At 37.3% G+C, this 18471-nt stretch overlaps 1 protein-coding gene across 1 annotated transcript in view; it reads left to right on the top strand.

Moving 5' to 3' along the window:
* The window catches only part of SCIN (scinderin), a 101138-nt gene that overhangs the window by 51096 nt on the left and 31571 nt on the right, over nucleotides 1-18471 (top strand). Inside the window, exon 5 of the mRNA XM_006834247.1 lies at nucleotides 13142-13234. Within this exon, the coding sequence (XP_006834310.1) occupies nucleotides 13142-13234 (93 nt within the window). The remainder of the gene's footprint in view (nucleotides 1-13141; nucleotides 13235-18471) is intronic.

Raw genomic sequence — 18471 nt, 5'->3', positions numbered from 1 at the left:
TCAAGATTAGCAGTTCGAAATACCAGCTGTTCCGTGGGAGAAAGATGAGGCTTTCTGCTCCTGTAAAGATTTACAGCCTGTGAAAGCCTATTTCGGTAGTTATGATTCAGAACTGACTCCACAGCACATCACCACCACCACCACCATACTTCTGGTTGGTGCTGTAAGATCAGCACAGAATTACAAACTACAAGCTGCTCCTCGGAAACCCTATACAGGGTGGCTGTAAGTCAGAATCAACTTGACTACACTTAACAACAACATATACATATTCTTGTGGGTTACTTCCTTTTGCCTTCCCTCATCTGCTCAACTTGCATGTATACCTATGTATCTGCAGATAGATTGTAATTGCATGTTGCCTTTCCCTTCACCCAAGTTAACATATGTCTCCTTTCTAGTTAGTGATTCCCTCTCACCTACCCTCCCATTGCTGGTAACCATCTAAGAAGGTTTCTTTCTGTGTATAAATCTTTTCTTGATTTTTTGCAACAGTGCTTTTAAATTCTCAAGTGCCTAAAAATGAAAATAATCCTATACATGGAAGTAACGAAAACCTGTAATAACTTTGAATTATTCTTAGTGTTTGTTTTCTCATGACTGTAAACATACTTACTGAGAAAGCTGCACATAAATTATGTAGATGGTTTTCTTACTTTTTAATATTTAAAATAAATAATTAATTTATGTGAAAGAAAATTATATCTCAGGCTAGCCCTAAGGCTCCATGTGTATTCTTTGTGTTTATTTTCTAAATGTTAGAATAGAAGAAAAGCTAAAAAAAAAAAAAATCTGAGGAAAAATTGCTAAGATCAATTATTTATATATTGACATTTATTTTGATAGATTTCCATTTATAAAAGGGTATTGCCCAATGGATATTAAACAAAATGGAGAAGGGAGGAAAGTTCTTTGAAATAAGAACAATAAAAAAATGAATTTTTTTCTGATCCAGAAAGGCTTTTATATATATAGTTTAATGAACTTGTCAAGTCTGTAATCATTTTAAAATACTGGTGGATACATGCTGGTAGTAAAATTAGCACAGGAGGATTATAGGCAGGTGATGTGCTGCTGAATTGTTAGGCTCCCTGCTTTTATGAAAACAATGTGAGGCTCACTGGAAAGTCAAAATGTGCAATCTTTGTTTTGAAAAGCAAAGAAAGTCAGAACACCTGCTCCTCACTTATAAACGATCTCGTTATTCAACATTTTTCATTTACAAAAATAGTAAAAAGTCTACTTTCTTACTGTTCTGCACATTAATAATATATGTCTTGTGTGGGAGGAGTGAATGCCCAGGTGGGAAATGAGACTAAAGCTGGCTGTGATGATTAAGGGTAAGTGTTTAACTTGGCTGGGCTCCTGATTCTCAGTGGTTTAACAGTTAATGTAATTATGTAATTTGGCAGTAATGTAATGATATAGTCATCATCCCTTTTTTAATATATATAATGTGGTCATTCTCCCATTTTTTGTGTAACTCCTGTTTTCAAATATGGGTCTGGTCTTTGGAACCTAACCATGTTGATAAGTGAGGATTTGGGTATATATCATATTATGTCTCTCAGTTAGTAAAGTATTTTATGGAGTTGTTATTGTTGTTATGTGCCATTGAGTTGGTTCTGACTTATAGGACCCTTTTTAAGGTTTTTGAGGCTTTTCTGTGTGGGAGCAGAAAACCACATCTTTCTCCAGAATTTATTGAGTACTGGGTTGATATTCAATAAAGTTAAAAGACCTTGCTTTCAAGTAACTTCTCTTATTGTCTGGTTGAAGAGATAAGCATGTGCTAGACAACAGAGTTGAAAAATTGGGAACAAATTGTGAAGGTCATAAAAAGTCCCAGCACTCTCTCAGCCAGGAAAGCCAAATAAAATTTGTATTTTAGACTCATTATAGCGTATAAACTAGAGTAACCTCCAAAAGAGCTCCCTGAATATAGGGGTCTTTTTCCTTTTATTTTTCCCTGAAAGTCTTAATTGACTATTTGAAAATAAATGAGTTTATTCAGTCATCCTCTTGGCAAGTTGACTGAATGTCTATGATGTGCGTATTTGAGCATCTTATAAGTAAAATCTAGAATGGAATTCTGCAAATGTTTCTCAAATTATCATTTTAAAGGTATACCACACAGAGTCCATTCAGACCAAGAATCACATTTATATTTTTGTAATCTTCACAGGTCTAACTTCAGTGTTCACTAATAGTTAGATACATATGTTAACTCACTGCCAAATACCTGGTACCAGAAACCCAGTATTTCTTGTTTACTAGATGATACCATCAATTAGAAAATTTCCCTGCTTTTTATTTATTTGCTCTTTTAGCCATTTATTTTGATTTATTGTTTTTGTTGTTGTTAAGAGTCGTCGAGTCAGTTCCGACCCATAGTGACCCTGTATAGGGTTTCTCAGGAGTGACTGGTGAACTTGAACCGCTGACCTTGCAGTTCAAATGGCTTTGCAGTCTGGCGCATTAACCCACAGTGCCACACTAGGACTCCATTTTTTAAAAAAATATGTTGTGTTTAATGCAAATCAATTTCATCACATGAGAAACTACTATGAATCAAAGGATAAATGCACAAACACAATACACAATCCAAAACAAATGTACCTCATTTATATATGAAGCATAAAAGGAGTGTTTGTTCACACACACAGTAACTTGAGATCTGTTTGATCTCCTTATTATTCCTATGTAGAGGTTTCTAAAAATGGGGAAACTACTGCATTCGTATTGGATACTGAAACACCTGAGTATCAGTGTGTGAACATGCTGACAAAAGGACTCCTGAAGTGTTTATTTTAAAGAGGTTTCAGTCCACCAAAGCAGTTGTGAAAGATTTATTTTTCAGAATCCAATCCACTTAAGGCTTGGGATCAGGTTCTAACTATTCTTGATTGATACAGAAGTTGTTCCAAATGTAACTATTCTGATTGTTAATAAATGTTTTGAGTATTTACATAAGGAGTTGAGAGGTTTTTGTGAATTTAGTTCAGGTTAGCTTCCAGTCTTCATCTCTCAAATTCTTGATTTACATTATTTTTGGCTCCTTCACATTCTTCCCTTTTTTATTTCAACTTTTTACTTTCAGAACAGATCATTTTTTGAGTTGTAGAAAGTATTTAACATAAGCAGATATTTTTAAAAACCAGCGTTTTGAAACTAATTCAGGTCAATGTACTTCCGACACTTTGGAATCAGTTAGTTAAATGAATTTGGTGCTCTTGTTGGATGAGACTTGCTGTTGTTGTTAGGTGCCATTGAGTCATTTCCAACTCATAGCTACACTGTAGGGTTTCCGAGGAGCGGCTGGTGAGTTTGAATTGCCAACTTTGTGGTTCAAATCAACCTTGTAGTCCAGTCTTATCCTACAGTGCCATATTGTTGTTGTTAAGTGCCATCGAGTCAGTTCCAACTCATAGTGACCCATGTAGGGTTTCCACGGAGCAGCTGATGATTTTGAACCATCAAGTTTAAACCTACTTTGTGGACCAGTGATTATCATACAAAACCATCATTTGACTTTGTAAGTGTTTAAGCAAATTATACTTACTATGGTTGGACTTGGGCTCAAACAATAATAATTGTGAGGATGGCCCAGGACCCTGGGCAGTGTTTCATTCTGTTGTGCACAGGATTGCTATGAGTTGGAATCAGCTCAATGGCACCTAATAACAATGGTTGGAATTGGGGTACAATCCATCATTTGCAGACACGTGTCAACTACATAAAGAGTCAAATGCAAAACCTCAAAGTAAGTATTCGGTTCCCAAGAGAACTGATAGCATAATGGTTACTCATTGGGCTGCTAATGGCAAGGTCAGCAGTTCGAATCTACAAGCCATGCTCCACTAGAGAAAGATGAGGCTTTCTGTTCCTGTAAAGATTTACTGCCTTGGAAACCCTACACAGTGTCTCTATGAGTTGGAATTGACTCAACGCCACATAACCACCAAGAGAACTGATAGCTTAACAATATAGAACTATATAAAATGGGAGTATCTGACCGGAAAACCTGGGAACAAAGTGTTTATTCATGGCATAAAAAAGATTTTAGACACTATGATGTAATTAGTGTTGCTGAATTGAACATATAGAAATGGTTGTATGTTCTGTTGTATATATTCTCAACAACAAAAGTCAAATAAAGTACAAAATTTTTAAAAAGTAAAATAAAACCATTCTTAAACATCAGCTACATATTTGGTACCATAATAAGTGTTTTCACCTGGAGTATTTGTCATCTTTCTACCACATAGGAAGGTGTTATGAACAAGTTCAAGACTAAGAAGTTCATGTAATGTATGTAGCACCTAGCACATTGATGCTAATCAATATTTGTTGTTTAAGGAGCCCTGGTCGTGTAGTGGATTATGAACTGGGTTGCTAACTACAAGATCAGCAGTTCAAATCTACCAGTCACTTCGCAAGAGACAATGAGGCTTTCTGTCCCTGTAAAGATTTACAGCCTTGGGAACCATATACAGACAATATCACTGTGAATCAGAACTGACTTAACAGCACACAACCACCACCACCATATGGAAAGGGGGGAATTCTGGTGTGACGCTGTGGGTAATTGAGCAGGTCTGCAATGTCATTTTGAACCACAAGGTCGGCACTTCAAGCTCACCAGCTACTCCTTGGAAACTCTATACAGGGTCGCTATGAGTCGAACCGACTTGACGGCACTTAACAACAGTAATATGAAAAAGGGAGTTATTAACAGATTTACTACTCAAAAATGTTTTAAGTTGAAGGAATCCAAAATATTTGCCACTCTCTCAAGAAGCCTTGATGCTTCTTTTATGTAGAGAAAATAGAATGTACCAGAGATGATAAAAAATGGGAATGTCTTTATTTGCTGCATTTCCAATTAAATGATTTTCTTCATCTTGTTTTAGACACACCCGAATCCAAATAATTATAGTGACAGTTAATGCATGCCACAGGTTACAAAGCTTTCTATAACAATATATTTGGTATAGATGCTTATGGTGGTGGTGGTGATTGTGTGCTGTGGAGTCACTTCTGACTCACAGTGATCCTACAAAGGGTCTCCGAGGCTGTGAATCTTTACAGATGTCAAAGCATTGTCTTCCTCCCATGGAGTGGCTGGTAGATATGAACTGTTGAACTTGCAATTAGCACCTCAACAAGTAGCCTACTATACTACAAGGGCTCCTTACAGATACTTATATCTAACATTTATTTCTACTTTGCTATGTGCCAGCCATTGTTCAAGGCAGCACTTATTTGTTATCACTGAATTTAATGAGTCTTTTATTGGATTTCTGAATTCAATGTAGATTGTTATTTTGGCCCTCATCTGTTTATCCAGTGGAGGAAGTTGAAATATTTTAAACAAAGATAAAAAATGCTACAGTTGCAACATAGCTTAACCATATGTTGCAATAAAGTAAGATTATTTCAAATAATCTTCCTTTGTCACACCAAAGTTCAACATGGAGACTGCAACCTTGTTGATTAGTTTTTTATATCGTCAGTGTACCGCTTGGCAATGGTATTTGAATAAGGTAACTTTCCCTATAGCTTTCAGCTAATGTGAGGGAATAGAGAGAGGACTTGTAAATAGAATAAGGCAGTTTTCAGACAGATGGACTTTAATAGGTATTATAGGATACAGACATTGACACTTCCCCCAAAATCTATATCTGAATTAATTAATTAATATAAATACTGAATTAGAATGGCAGATTTCTAGTTTCATTTTATTTATATTGCTTCCCTAGTTAGTTACAATAGTAGTGATATAACAATAATTATAACATTAACAATAAGACTTTTTTTCTTGCACTAATTTTTAGGTCAATTTCTTCCTATCCCTTGTGTTGAGAATTAGTCAAACTCAGATATTAAAAGACCAGATCTCTAAGATTCAGTGATTCATAATTATTCTTTGGCATTCATTTCATAAAGTTAATAGTTGTTAAATAAGAGTAATCCTCATTTTATTCCAGTTTATTTTATAGTAAGAATCAGTCATACCCAGATATTAAAAGGATGAATCTGCAAATCCAGCAATTCGTAATTCCTTGGTACTTATTTTGCAACTAATGTTTACTTAATATCATAAGGAAATGTGCTTCCACATTGTTGTTGTTGTTAAGTACCATGGAGTCGGTTCCGACTCATAGTGACTCTGCCCATGGTTTCTGAGGCATTTTAAATCTTTATGGGAACAGAAAGCCTCATCTTTCTCCCATGGAACGGCTGGTAGTTTTGAGCTGCCGGCCTTGAGGTTAGCAGCCCGATTTGTAACCTCTACGCTACCAGACATTGTTGAAAACTCCCTAAAATGAAGGTCATTTGAATCATGCTTCTAAGCCCTGTTTTTCCATAGAGCCAAGAATCCCACTGTGGTGAAATTGGGTTATGTTGACAGTGTTTGTGCAAATTAAAAACTGGTGCAAGGTGTATCAGTGCATTGCCACTTTGCAGTTACATTGTTGTGAAAAATTTATACCTGTTGTTGTTGTTAAGTGTCATCATCAAGTCAGTTTTGACTCACAGTGACCGACTCTGTATAGGGTTACTGAGGAGTTGCTGGTAAGTTTGAATTGCTGACCTTGCAGTTCAAACTGACTGTATGTTGTTTGTAGTGCCATTGAGTCGGTTCCAACTCATAGTGACCGTATAAAATGGTTTCCAAGGAGCAATTGGTGGGTTTGAACCACCGACCTTGTGGTTCACAGTCCACTGCTGATCCTACAATGCCACACCAGGAATCATTGTGGTTCAAGTCGAACTTACAGTCGAGTGCTTATCCTATCGCACAAGGCAAGCACTTGTCCTGGGTGACAGTGCTAGGTGATAGCATAATTTCTCTCATCTTTCTGTGTTCCACAGGGTAGGGACACAAGGCTTACTAGTAGGTTTACTTTTCTGGTCCCTGCTCTTTAATCTTTCCAATTGCATTTTTTATTTCATTTGAATACTTCTTTTCATTAACACATATATTATATATCTAAAAAAGGAATTTGTTATGAATTTTATTTGCTGTTAAGTGGCTCAGTAGGATAAGCACTGGACTGCTAATCACAAGGTTGGCAGTTCAAACCTACCAGAGCCTCCTTTGAAATCCTATACAAGGTTGCTATGAGTTGGAACCCACTCAACAGCATTTAACAGCAGCAACAAATAACAACCACCATCACAAATAGGAGTGCACTCTTCCATGGGCTTTATTAGGATTGGCTAATTTAATTCTTAAAATAGTCCTATGAAGAGGATATTATCACTATCTTACTTCCTGTTTCCCTGAAAGCAAAGCCTGAGACAAGGATTTAGGTCTAGGTTGTTAATCTGGAAGATAATTCTGGAAGCAGTCAGTAAAGTGAGACAGTGTTGTTGCTGTTGTTAAGTGATGTTGAGTCAATTCCAACTCATAGCTACTCCGTATAGGATTCCCAAGGAGCAGCTGGTGGGTTTGAACTGCAAGAGTCTTATCTCCATTTCCTTTCACCAGCCCTGTCCAGACAGATTGGAAACCACTCAGTGGAAAGTCTACCTTCCCCTGCACCCTCTGGAAGTAGGCTCCCTCTTGAAAGCTTGCAAGTCAGTCACTTTGTGTCATTATAGCACCCCTCATTTTAGGTAGCCAATGTCTACCTAAATGACAATCCCTGTCAGACCTGTGTGCAGAGGGCGTGGGAATGATCCCTGCTGTGAAGATCCATTCCCTCTTTTAAACTACTACATCCATAAGTATAGGTCATCACTTGATTCTTTAATCCAAATGTGTATATGACATGCTTTCTCACCTTGAAATATCTTTCCTTTCTGTTTAACAATATATTAAGTTACTTTTTATTTGATATATCAGTCAATAAAGAGTAAAGATCCTTTAGAGGCAGAAGAATAAATATTGGAATTTCATATCAAGATTAAGTGAGATTGTAGCTTCCTCAGAATTGCCTGTGGTTTTATACTTTGTGTATCTTCCCTCTTGTCAAATATGTGTCCTGTTGAAAACATAAAATGCACTGCATATGTAAATACACCATACAACAAGAGTTCACTTCACTTTTATGATTTATTTACATATTCCATATACTTGTAAACTGCTGATTTTCTTCAATTAGTCAAAGAAAATAATTGAGACACAAAAATTATGAGTAATGAAAATGTCATCTCTTGGAACCTAAGAACTTAGTCTGTTTTTAATGAAAATACTCAAGAACAGAAACATTCATAAGAAAATGATTCAGGCAAGAAGAATGAAGTATCAGATTTTCTGAATAAAGAGCATGGAAGTAGGAATTACAAGGCTTGGGGTTTATATCCTTGCTTTTGTATTTATCAGGGGTTTGAACAGTTTCATTCTGTTTCCATCTCAGATACACTGAATCAGAATCTACATTTTTTAACAAGGCATTTTGAATACATATAATTCACTTGTATGAATCTTGTTGAAATACAGGTTCTGATTCAGAATATCTGGGGTGCTATTTTGTTATGTGCCATAGAATAGGTTCTGACTCATAGGGACCCTGTTTAGTATTTCCAAGGAGTAGCTGGCGGGTTTCAACCACCAACCTTGCAGTTAGGGTTGTTGAGAAAATTGAATAAGTTCATAAATATAAAGTGTTTAGAATAGTATATGGCATGTAGTGATATTTAAGCATTTAATAAATAAAAATTTAAACATGCCTTGAGAATGACACATAAAAAGTATTATCTTAGTACATGTAGTCAAGAAACAGCATATGAATTTTGAAAAATATTTTGTGTGTATACAAATATACATACTTCAAAACATGTGGTTAAGACAGAAGAGGTTCTAGAAGCTAAAAGAGTTTCAAAAAAGGAAAAATAGTGAATCTCATACAAATATAAAATACCATGTCAAAGGTTTTATTTAACTTATTCATTAATAAGGAAACCATTAAGATATTATAACTAAAGCAAAAGCCAAAGATCTGACAAATGCAAGGACAATCAATATTGAAATGAATTTGCTTATTAGATGTAAAGATGTAAAGCTAGCCTCTTCCATAAGACATAAATTAATTTCATCTTCATCAGACAAAACTCATTGCATTCTGTGGACAAAACTGATTTGTTGTCATCAAGCTTCTATAACTTACAGAATTAGAAAAGAGCTTAAAGGAAATGAAATGTGGAAGCCCCTGTAGCATCAGATGACTGAAAAGGCCCTCTAGACATGGAAAGAATCTTTTGCCTCCTTCAAAGACTTGCACAATTTTCCTTCCATTAGTTGAAATCTACTCTGTGGTATCTGCTTTTTTTTTGTTTGTTTGTTTGTTTTGCAGCCACTTACTCTAAAAGTTAATGGAGTGCCATTAAAAGGAACTTGAACTGGCATGCCAGTCTCAACCCTATCAGTGTGTGAAGCAATCGGTTAATCTGTCTGAGCATCTGTGATCTTTACAAAACTATGAAGATAATCTTGTTCATGGGAACCTTTATGAGGTTAAGATGTGTCTAAATCTCCTGATACAGCCTGAGACCCAGAGTAGACAGCCAATAAGCCACAGTATTACAAGGGGTCTTTTAAAAGTTCATGGAGAAATTCAATTATCTTTTAAGGACATTTTTCCATGAACTTTTTGAAGCGCTCTTATACTGTATTAACTCCCTGGGTGGTTAAAATGGTTAACACACTGTGCTGTAAATGAAAGGTTAGAGGTTCAAGCACAGGCAGAGGTGCCTTGGAAGAAAGTCTTGGCAATGCATTTTAGAAAAATCAGGCCTAGAAAGTCCTGTGGACCACGGTTCTACTCTGAAATGCTTGAGGTCACCGTGAATCAAAGTTGGCTCAATGACAACTGATTGTTTTTGATGGAATCAACTTGACTGTACTTAACAACAAAAATTATAAATTAGTTGAAATAACGAAAGAATAATTGCTCAGTTTTGCTTCTATAACGTTCAGTCAACTTATGTAGAGGTAACACACAGCATTAGGTAAGACCCAGAGGAAGTGATATATGGTTCATACAGGAAACTCAGAATATCGGTCTAATTAGAAAAAAGGGTTTTGGTAGGGAATGATGAGAAATAACAGGGTAGGTAACATTCAGCTTCTGACAGAGCTCTGGAACTCAGACAGAGTAGTTTGGGCTCTGTATGATAATATCTGATTTATTTGGACTATAGATAGATTCCTGTGCCTTTGCTTGGACTTGTTTACAATAGCTAGCTGTTGACTTAGGGAATATGCTTACCCTTCTGGTTAGCAGTTAAGCACTTAACCATGGTGCCACCAGGGCTCCTTGTACATTGCTTAGTTGTTAACTGCCATCGAGTTGGTTCTGACCCACAGTGACCCTGTATTGTGTTTTCGAGGAACGGCTGGTGAGCTTGAACTGCCGACCTTGTGGTTCAAACCAACTTTACAATCCAGCGCATTAACCCACAGCGCCACACTTCTTAGAAGCCCCCTTATCCACATTATTATGTAAGTACATAACACTAGATCTTGTTCTAGCAGTTTGTAATCTTTGAGGTATGTAAAGGAACACATTGGGGCAACTTGATAAAAATACCAGAAAGTCAGCAGTTCTAACCACCAGTTGCTGTGTAGTAAAAAGATGTGGCAGTCTACTTTCATAAAGATTAGCTCTACAGGACAGTTCTCCTCTCTCCTATGAAGTCGCTATGAGTTGGAATTGAGTTAACAGCAATGGGTTTGAATTTTTGTTTTTGTAAACATTATTCAGGATAACTTTTAGAATGGGAATATGTAGAGAATGGCTAGAAAGCACTGTAATGCATGCTTAGGATGATGATGGTCTTCACCAGGGTAAGAGTATAGAAATAGACAGGAATCATTGATTACGTAAATACTATCACTTACACCCTCGGAAACCCTGTACAGGGTTGCTATGGGTCGGAACTGACTCGACGGCACTTAACAACAACATCATACTTAAAAGATAGAACTGAAGAGCTATGCAGATGGGAGATCCAAAGTGGCGGAGAGGAAATACTCAAAATGGCCACATGACTTTCAGTCCATGTGACATGGAGAAAACTGATACACTGACACAAGTGGAGAACTGAGAACAGTTTTATGGAAAGATAAGTTCCATTTGGACCCCATTAGATGAAGATGACACAAGAGTCAATTCATGGAAAATAATTGAAGGAAAGGGGGACCTCAAGTACTGATCTTGGCTAGAACAATAGATGACATTTTTATGGAATACTTTTAAGTAAGGCTTTTCTATTTTTCTACCTCTTTAAATTTTCTTAAAAACTGTATGTTATTTCACATACAAAAAATTAATGAGCTAGTCAATAATGCTAATCACTTGAGCAACCAAAATGAAAGTGTTTTCAATATTGGCATGATTCTACCTGTAGAGAAAAAGAAAAGGTATATTCACAGCTTACTTCAATGATCAAAATATGCAATGCAGTTGATAAAATGGACATTTATATTCTTTCTGGATACAATATAAAAACACTTAAGGGTTGGGCAAGGTAGCTGGAAACTCATTAGTATAAGCCACTGAACTGGTAATGAGTAAAATGCTTACTTTTGAACGGAATTAGAGACACCTGACAATATATAGCATCTCCCTAGTCCGTGGAGATCGGTGTATTCATGATAAATCCCTTGGGTTCAGATTCCAGCTCTGCTACAATCCTTTGCAAAACTAGCTATGAACTTTGACTGATGTGGGAACTGTTGAAAAATAAAAGTTAGAATGTACTCAAAGTCTCAGATTCAGTTGGTCCACTGGAAGACTTCGCAGCATTAGTAATACCTGTTAACCCCAGCTGCTCAATCCAAACTCTACTATTTTGTTAGAACAGAATTGCAAAAGAGTATATAAGGAGACCTTTAATGACTCTTATGTTTTGGTTACAAGTGTCTTCATCTTTGGCTTGTTCCTGTTTTTCCCAAAAATAAAGGAATATCCCAAGAAGCCACTATGTTGCAATCAGCATCTAAAATAATTGAAAAGTTTCACTGATCACTGTGTAAACAAAATGTGTTCCTTAATCTGTCTCTAAACTTAAGTTTGTGTCATTTATATTGCTTGATACTATTCAGTATGTATTTTAATGCAATATATTGTAAGAAATACTATAAAGCATCTTATCAGTGGAATTTCATTGTATATAAAATATTTATTGGATCAAAATGAATACCTTTTTTGCTTTTCTAAACTTGAATTTCTAGCTATAAAATTCTATCTATGAAATCACATTACATTGTTTAGAATCAAGTTTATATTTTACTCCTATCTTTTAACATTATGTGGTACTTGTACCAATTTTATAGTAAGAAAATTGACAGTAAAATATATTATTTAGGAAATGTTATGATTCAAAATGATTAAACAGTCTATATTCCTCTCACACAACACAGCTTATATAATAGGTTTTGTAGTAGACTTTTGTAAAAACAAATTTTAATGAATAGAATATAAGGCAGATTCAAATGCACCATCTGTCCAAAGGCTTTTGGATTTGAACTTTTGGATTGCATCATATATACAATGGACAAATACATTTTTGCATTCATTTGACTTATTATTGAGCATTTACTATATCTTAGGTACTTTTCTAAGTGTCAAGGATATTGGAGGAGACAAAGCATGAATATGACAGTCATCAAGAAATTATGCTTTATATGAGCAATAATATGTTGATAATGAGAATAGCACTTCACCCTCATCTAGTAATTATTACCCAAGTCTTTGTAATAATAAATCAGTGAGGCCTATAGATAAATTTTTAGAAGCAAGGCCACAGAGGCAATTCTTTCACAGAACTGAATTGCTCTCTCATATTTTAATTAGGTCCTGCTAGTTTTCCAAAATTACAAGATTTTTGAAGTTTTGAATTTGAGATTTTGCTCTCTTGGAGATTCATATTACTAGTAAACTTAGATAAAATCTTATTACCATGGTAAAGGGCCTTTGTCTTATAAATTCATGAAAAAGCATTTGAGCCTGGTAACTTTAATTGCACATTTTTTAATGATAAATGTATTTATAGGTGTCTTTCTAAGATGTCTTACTATGTTTGTTTGTTTTTTTTTAACTATTTTACTTTTCTTTTGTTAAGAAATCTGTGAGTCTTCTACTGAGAGCTCTTATCTTTCCTTTGTTGTTTACTCTTTTCCTTCCAGGTTTTAGGGAAGAAGCCAGAGCTTCGGGATGGAGATGATGACGAGGACACTGTGGCAGATGTGACTAACAGGAAAATGGCTAAACTCTATATGGTGAGCTCACTGCTACCTGGTTCTTTGTTTTTCCTCGTTTGAATGGGGTTGGAGAGGCTGGTGCTAGGAGGGACACTTGGTGCTGTTAGAGAAATGTGTAGGGTCCAATCAATTACTTGCTCTTATATATTCATTGAAATGATTCTTTTTGTTACTGTTTGTTATTTCCATGAAAGACAGCAAATAATAGCTAACTTTATTGTTGTGCCCTAAATAAAATAGCATATTATTGATCTGCAGATCCTAACCTAAAGGTTGGTGGTTCAAAACCACCCCATGGTACTCAGGAAGATACGCCTGGCAGTCTACTTTCATTAAAACTACAGTCAAGAAAACTCTATATAGCAAACTGGCTGGTCGCCATGAGTTTGAATTGATTTAGTAGCATATGCATGTGAAAGCTGAACCGTAAATAAGGAAGACTGTAGAAGAATTAATTGATGCTTCTGAGTTATGATGTTGGAGGAGAATATTGAAAGTGCCGTGGGCTGCCAAAAGAACCAACAGATCCGTGTCGGGAGAAGTGCAGCCAGAGTGCTCCTTGGAGGCCAAGATGGCCAAATTTCGTCTCTCATACTTCAGGCATATTGTAAGGAGGGACCAGTTGCTGGAGAAGGATATCATGTTTGGTAAGGTGAAGGGTCAGTGAAAAAGAGGAAGACCCCCAACGAGACGGATTGGCCAAGTAGAAGTATCGAGGAACTCAAGCATGGCAACAATAGTGAGGTTGGTCCAGGAGCAGGCAATGTTTTGTTCTGCTGTGCATAAGGCCGCTATGAGTCAGTACCAACTTGATGGCATCTAACAACAACAACAAAATGTTGAATAATATACTTAGAACTGTATCATCAATAAAATGGAGTCTTGGTGTGACACTATAGTCTAAGCACTGGATTGCTAACTGCAAGGTCGGTGGTTCAAACCCACCAGCCGCTCCTAGGAAACCCTTTAAAAGGTCGCTAATGAGTCAAAATTGACTTGACAGCACTTAAAAACACAGTAAAGAGTGCTTTGTACGTTTTTATGCATTTTTAATAAACTAATAAAATCTTCAAAGACTTCGTTTTGCTTGGTTGCACTATCAATGCTCACAGTAACAAGTAGTCAAATGTCACTTTGAGGACTTAGGGTGTGCCTACCCTGAGCCAAGGTGCACTGAAGGAATTGGCAAAGAACAAGGCACCAGGAATTGATGGAATAAAAATAGAAATCTTTCAAGAAAGTGAGGCGGCAAAGGAGGCACTCAATCATCTCTACCAAAAATTTGGAAGACAACTATCTGTCCAACTGATTGGAAGAGATCCGTATTTGTGCCAATTTCAAAGAGAGGTGACCCAACAGAATGCAGAAATCATCAAACAATCTCTTTGATATCCCATGCGAGTAAAGTTTTACTAAAGGTAATACAGAAACAGCTGCAAGCATACATTGACAGAGAACTTCCAGAGGTTCAAGCCGGATTCAGAAGAGGCCGTGGAACAAGGGATATCACTGCTGATGTCCGATGGATCTTGGCTGAAAGCAGAGAACATCAGAAAGATGTTTACCTATGCTTTATTGACTACACAAAGGTTTTTGAGTGTATGGATCATGACAAGCTATGGACAATATTGCGAAGTATGAGTATTCCAGAACACTTAATTGTGCTTATGAGGAATCTGTATATGGACCAAGAGGCAGTTGTTCAAACAGAACATGGGAACACTGAATGTGTTAAAATTAAGAAAGGTGTGTGACATGGTTATATTCTTTCACCATACTTACTCAACCTATATGCTGAGCAAATAATCTGAGAAGCTGGGTTATATGAAGAAAAACGTAGCATCAGGATTGGAGGAAGAGTCATTAACAACCTGTGATATGCAGATGATACAACCTTGCTTGCTGAAAGTGAAGAGGACTTAAAACGTTTACTGATGAAGATCAAAGAGCACAGCCTTTAGTATGGATTACATCGCAATGCAAAGAAAACAAAAATCCTCACCACTGGACCAGTAAACAACATTCTTATCAATGGAGAAAAGATTGAAGTTGTCAAGGACTTCATTCTTCTTGGATCAACTATCAACACTCATGGAAGCAGCAGTCAAGAAATCAAACGATGTATTGCTGTAGGCAAATCTGCTGCACAAGACCTTTTTAAAGTGTTGAAGAGCAAAAATGTCAGTTTGAGGACTAAAGTGTGCCTCAACCAAGCCATGGTATTTTCAATAACCTCGTCTGTATGCGAAAGCTGAACAGCGAATACGGAAAACCATAGAGGAATTGATGCTTTTGAATTATGGTGTTGGAGGAGAATATGGAAAGTGTCATGGGTTGCCAAAAGAACCAATAGATCCGTTTTGGAAGAAGTGCAGTCAGGATGGCCAAACTTCTTCTCTCATACTTTGAACATATTGTCAGGAGGGACCACTTGCTGGAGAAGGATATCATGTTTGGTAAGGTTGAGGGTCAGAGAAAAAGAGGAAGACCCTCAACAAGATTGATTGGCCAAGTGGCAGCATCGATGGACTCAAGCGTGGCAACAATAGTGAGGTTGGCCCAGGATCAGGCAGTGTTTCATTCTGCTGTTCATAAGGTTGCTATGGGTCGGTACCAACTCGATGGCACCTAACAACAACAACAGCCCTGAGCCCCATGGTATTTTCATTAGTCTCATGTTGATGTTGTTGTTAAGGTCCGCTGAGTCAGTTCCAATCCATAGCAACCCTGTATAAGATTTCCAAGGAGTAGATGGTGAACTTGAATCATCAACATTGCTGTTCAAATGGACTTTGCAGTCCAGCACATTAACCCACAGTGTCACCCCAGGAACCTCATATGCATGTAAAAGTTGGACAGTGAATAAGGAAGATAGTAGAAGAATCGATGTATATGAATTTTGGTGTTGGTAAATAATGTTGGAAATGTCATGGACTGCCAGAAGAACTAACAAATCTGTTTTGAAAAAAGTACAGCCAGAGTGTTCCTTTGAAGCAAAAATGGTGAGACTTCATCTCTTGTACTTTGGATATGATGTTAGCGAGGACCAATCCCTGGAGACAGGAGATCATGCTTAGTAAAATGGAGGATTGGTGAACAAGAGGAAAGACCCTCAACGGGACAAACTGACACAGTGGCAGCAACACTGGGCTCAGATTGTGAGGATGGTGCAGGGCAGTGTTTCATTCTGTTGTGCATAGGGTCTCTGTGAGCCAGAACCTACTCAACAGCACCTAGTAACAATAATAAGATTTTCACCTATTTAAAAATTCTGTTTAGCTAAAAAAGACCTTTTATATTACAAGAGAGCAAAACTATCAAACCAAATGGTGGTGATGGTGTGCCATAGAGGCTCTCTGGTAGTGAAGTGGTTACGAATCAGGCTGCTAACCTCAGGGACAGCAGGTCGAAACTACCAGCTGTTCTGTGGGAGAAAGCTGAGGCTTTCTGCTCCCATAAAGATTTACAGCCTCGGAAATCCTGTACGGCACATAACAACAACAAGAACAACAAATCTTTACAAGAGCAGAAACCCTCATCTTTCTCCCACAGAATGGCTGGTAGTTTCGAACTGTTGACCTTGTGCTTAGCAGCCCTACTCGTTACCACTATGCTACCAAAGCTCTTTATCAAACCAGTGGCTCAGAGAAAATAGAGTGAAAGCAGCCTTGTGCTGGACATTGGGGACCTGGACACTCGCTGCTTGTCAGCTTTGTCAGAATGGGCAACAAATAACATTCTAAGACTCAGTCTTTAGCTTATTTCTCTAGAAGAGAGGGAAAGACCGGGATCACATTAAATTATTAACTAAAGTTCCCTCACCCTGCAATTTTACAAGCATGTGATTAGCAGCAGTTCATAATCTCCTTGCAGGTATCTGCAGTTTTGCCAACTGCAACAGAAAGGAGTTAGATTTGCTTTTCTTTAAGGGAACTTCTAGGAGTCCTGTTGTGGCGCTGTGGGTTAATGCGCCAGACTGCCAAGTCATTTGAACTGCAAGGTTGGTGGTTCAAGCTTACTAGCGGCTCCTTGGAAACCCTATACAGGGTCACTATGGGTCAGAACCGACCCGACGGCACTTACCAACCAATCAAGGGAACTTCTGCTATGAGACAGAATCAACTTGATGGCAGTGCATTTTGGATTTTAAGGAAACTTTAGGAACCCTTGTGGCGTCCTTAAGCACTTACCTGGTAGCTGTTAGAGATGTGAACCTACCAGTCTTCAGGGAAGAGAGAAACGGCAATGCCTTTCCCTAAAGATTGACAGTGTTGGGAACCTTCTGGTGCAGTTCTAGTCTATCTTACAGGGTTGTTACAAGAGTTGGGGTTGACTTGACAGCAACAGATCTGGTATTAGTTTAAGGAACCTTTTAGTTCAGAAATTCTGTGATGTAAATGAAGACCAGATTACTAGTTTGTTAGCATAAATTCATTTTTATAAAGGGGAAGTAGGTTCATCCTAGGTGGCAAAGGAAAACATGGTTACCATTTATGCTGAATATGGAATTTTAATATAAACCTATACAGAACTTGTTATATAAGAACATTCTGTTTACTTATTTCTTATTACTCTTCCTGAAACTTTCCCAACAGCCTAACAAATACCTTTTATTTCACATCATCAAATAAATCTTGTTTTCTTTCATGAACAGTACTTTGAACTAAAGGACTATTTTAGTGTGGAAATGTTAATTCCTGAAACATAGCGCCTCCTGGTGGAATGATAATGTAATGCATGCATTTAAAGTATTAAACACTATGATGGTGATGATGGTGTGCTGTGGAGTCGGTTCCCACTCACAGCGATCACTTGCCAGCACTTAACAACAACAACAAACAAAAATCCCATTCCACTGACTCATCGCAACCCTGATAGAACAGAGTAGAATTGCCCCATAGAATTTCCAAGGCTGTAAATATTTACATAAAAGTAGATCATCACATCTTTCTTCCATACAGCAGCTGGTGAGTTTGAACTACTGACTGTCAATTAACAACCAGCACTTAGCCCATTGTACCACCAGTACTCCTCTCTAAAGTGCCATTGAGTCAATTTTGACTCATAGCAACCGTATACAGGATTTTCAATGACTGGCTGGTGGATTTGAACTGCTCACCTTGTGGTTAGCAAGCCAGTGCTTACCCTACAGCACCATACTAGGACCATTTAAAAACATTGTAGGGCTGTAGAACAAAGCTGGGACACAGAAGCACCTGGGGTGTTTTCTTAAAAATCCACAGTTCAGACCTCAC

The sequence above is a fragment of the Chrysochloris asiatica genome, unplaced genomic scaffold (genome assembly GCF_000296735.1).
Source record: "Chrysochloris asiatica unplaced genomic scaffold, ChrAsi1.0 scaffold00010, whole genome shotgun sequence".
Lineage (NCBI taxonomy): Eukaryota > Metazoa > Chordata > Mammalia > Afrosoricida > Chrysochloridae > Chrysochloris > Chrysochloris asiatica.
Note: the sequence above shows the minus strand (reverse complement) of the source record. Positions and strands in the feature narration are given on the sequence as shown.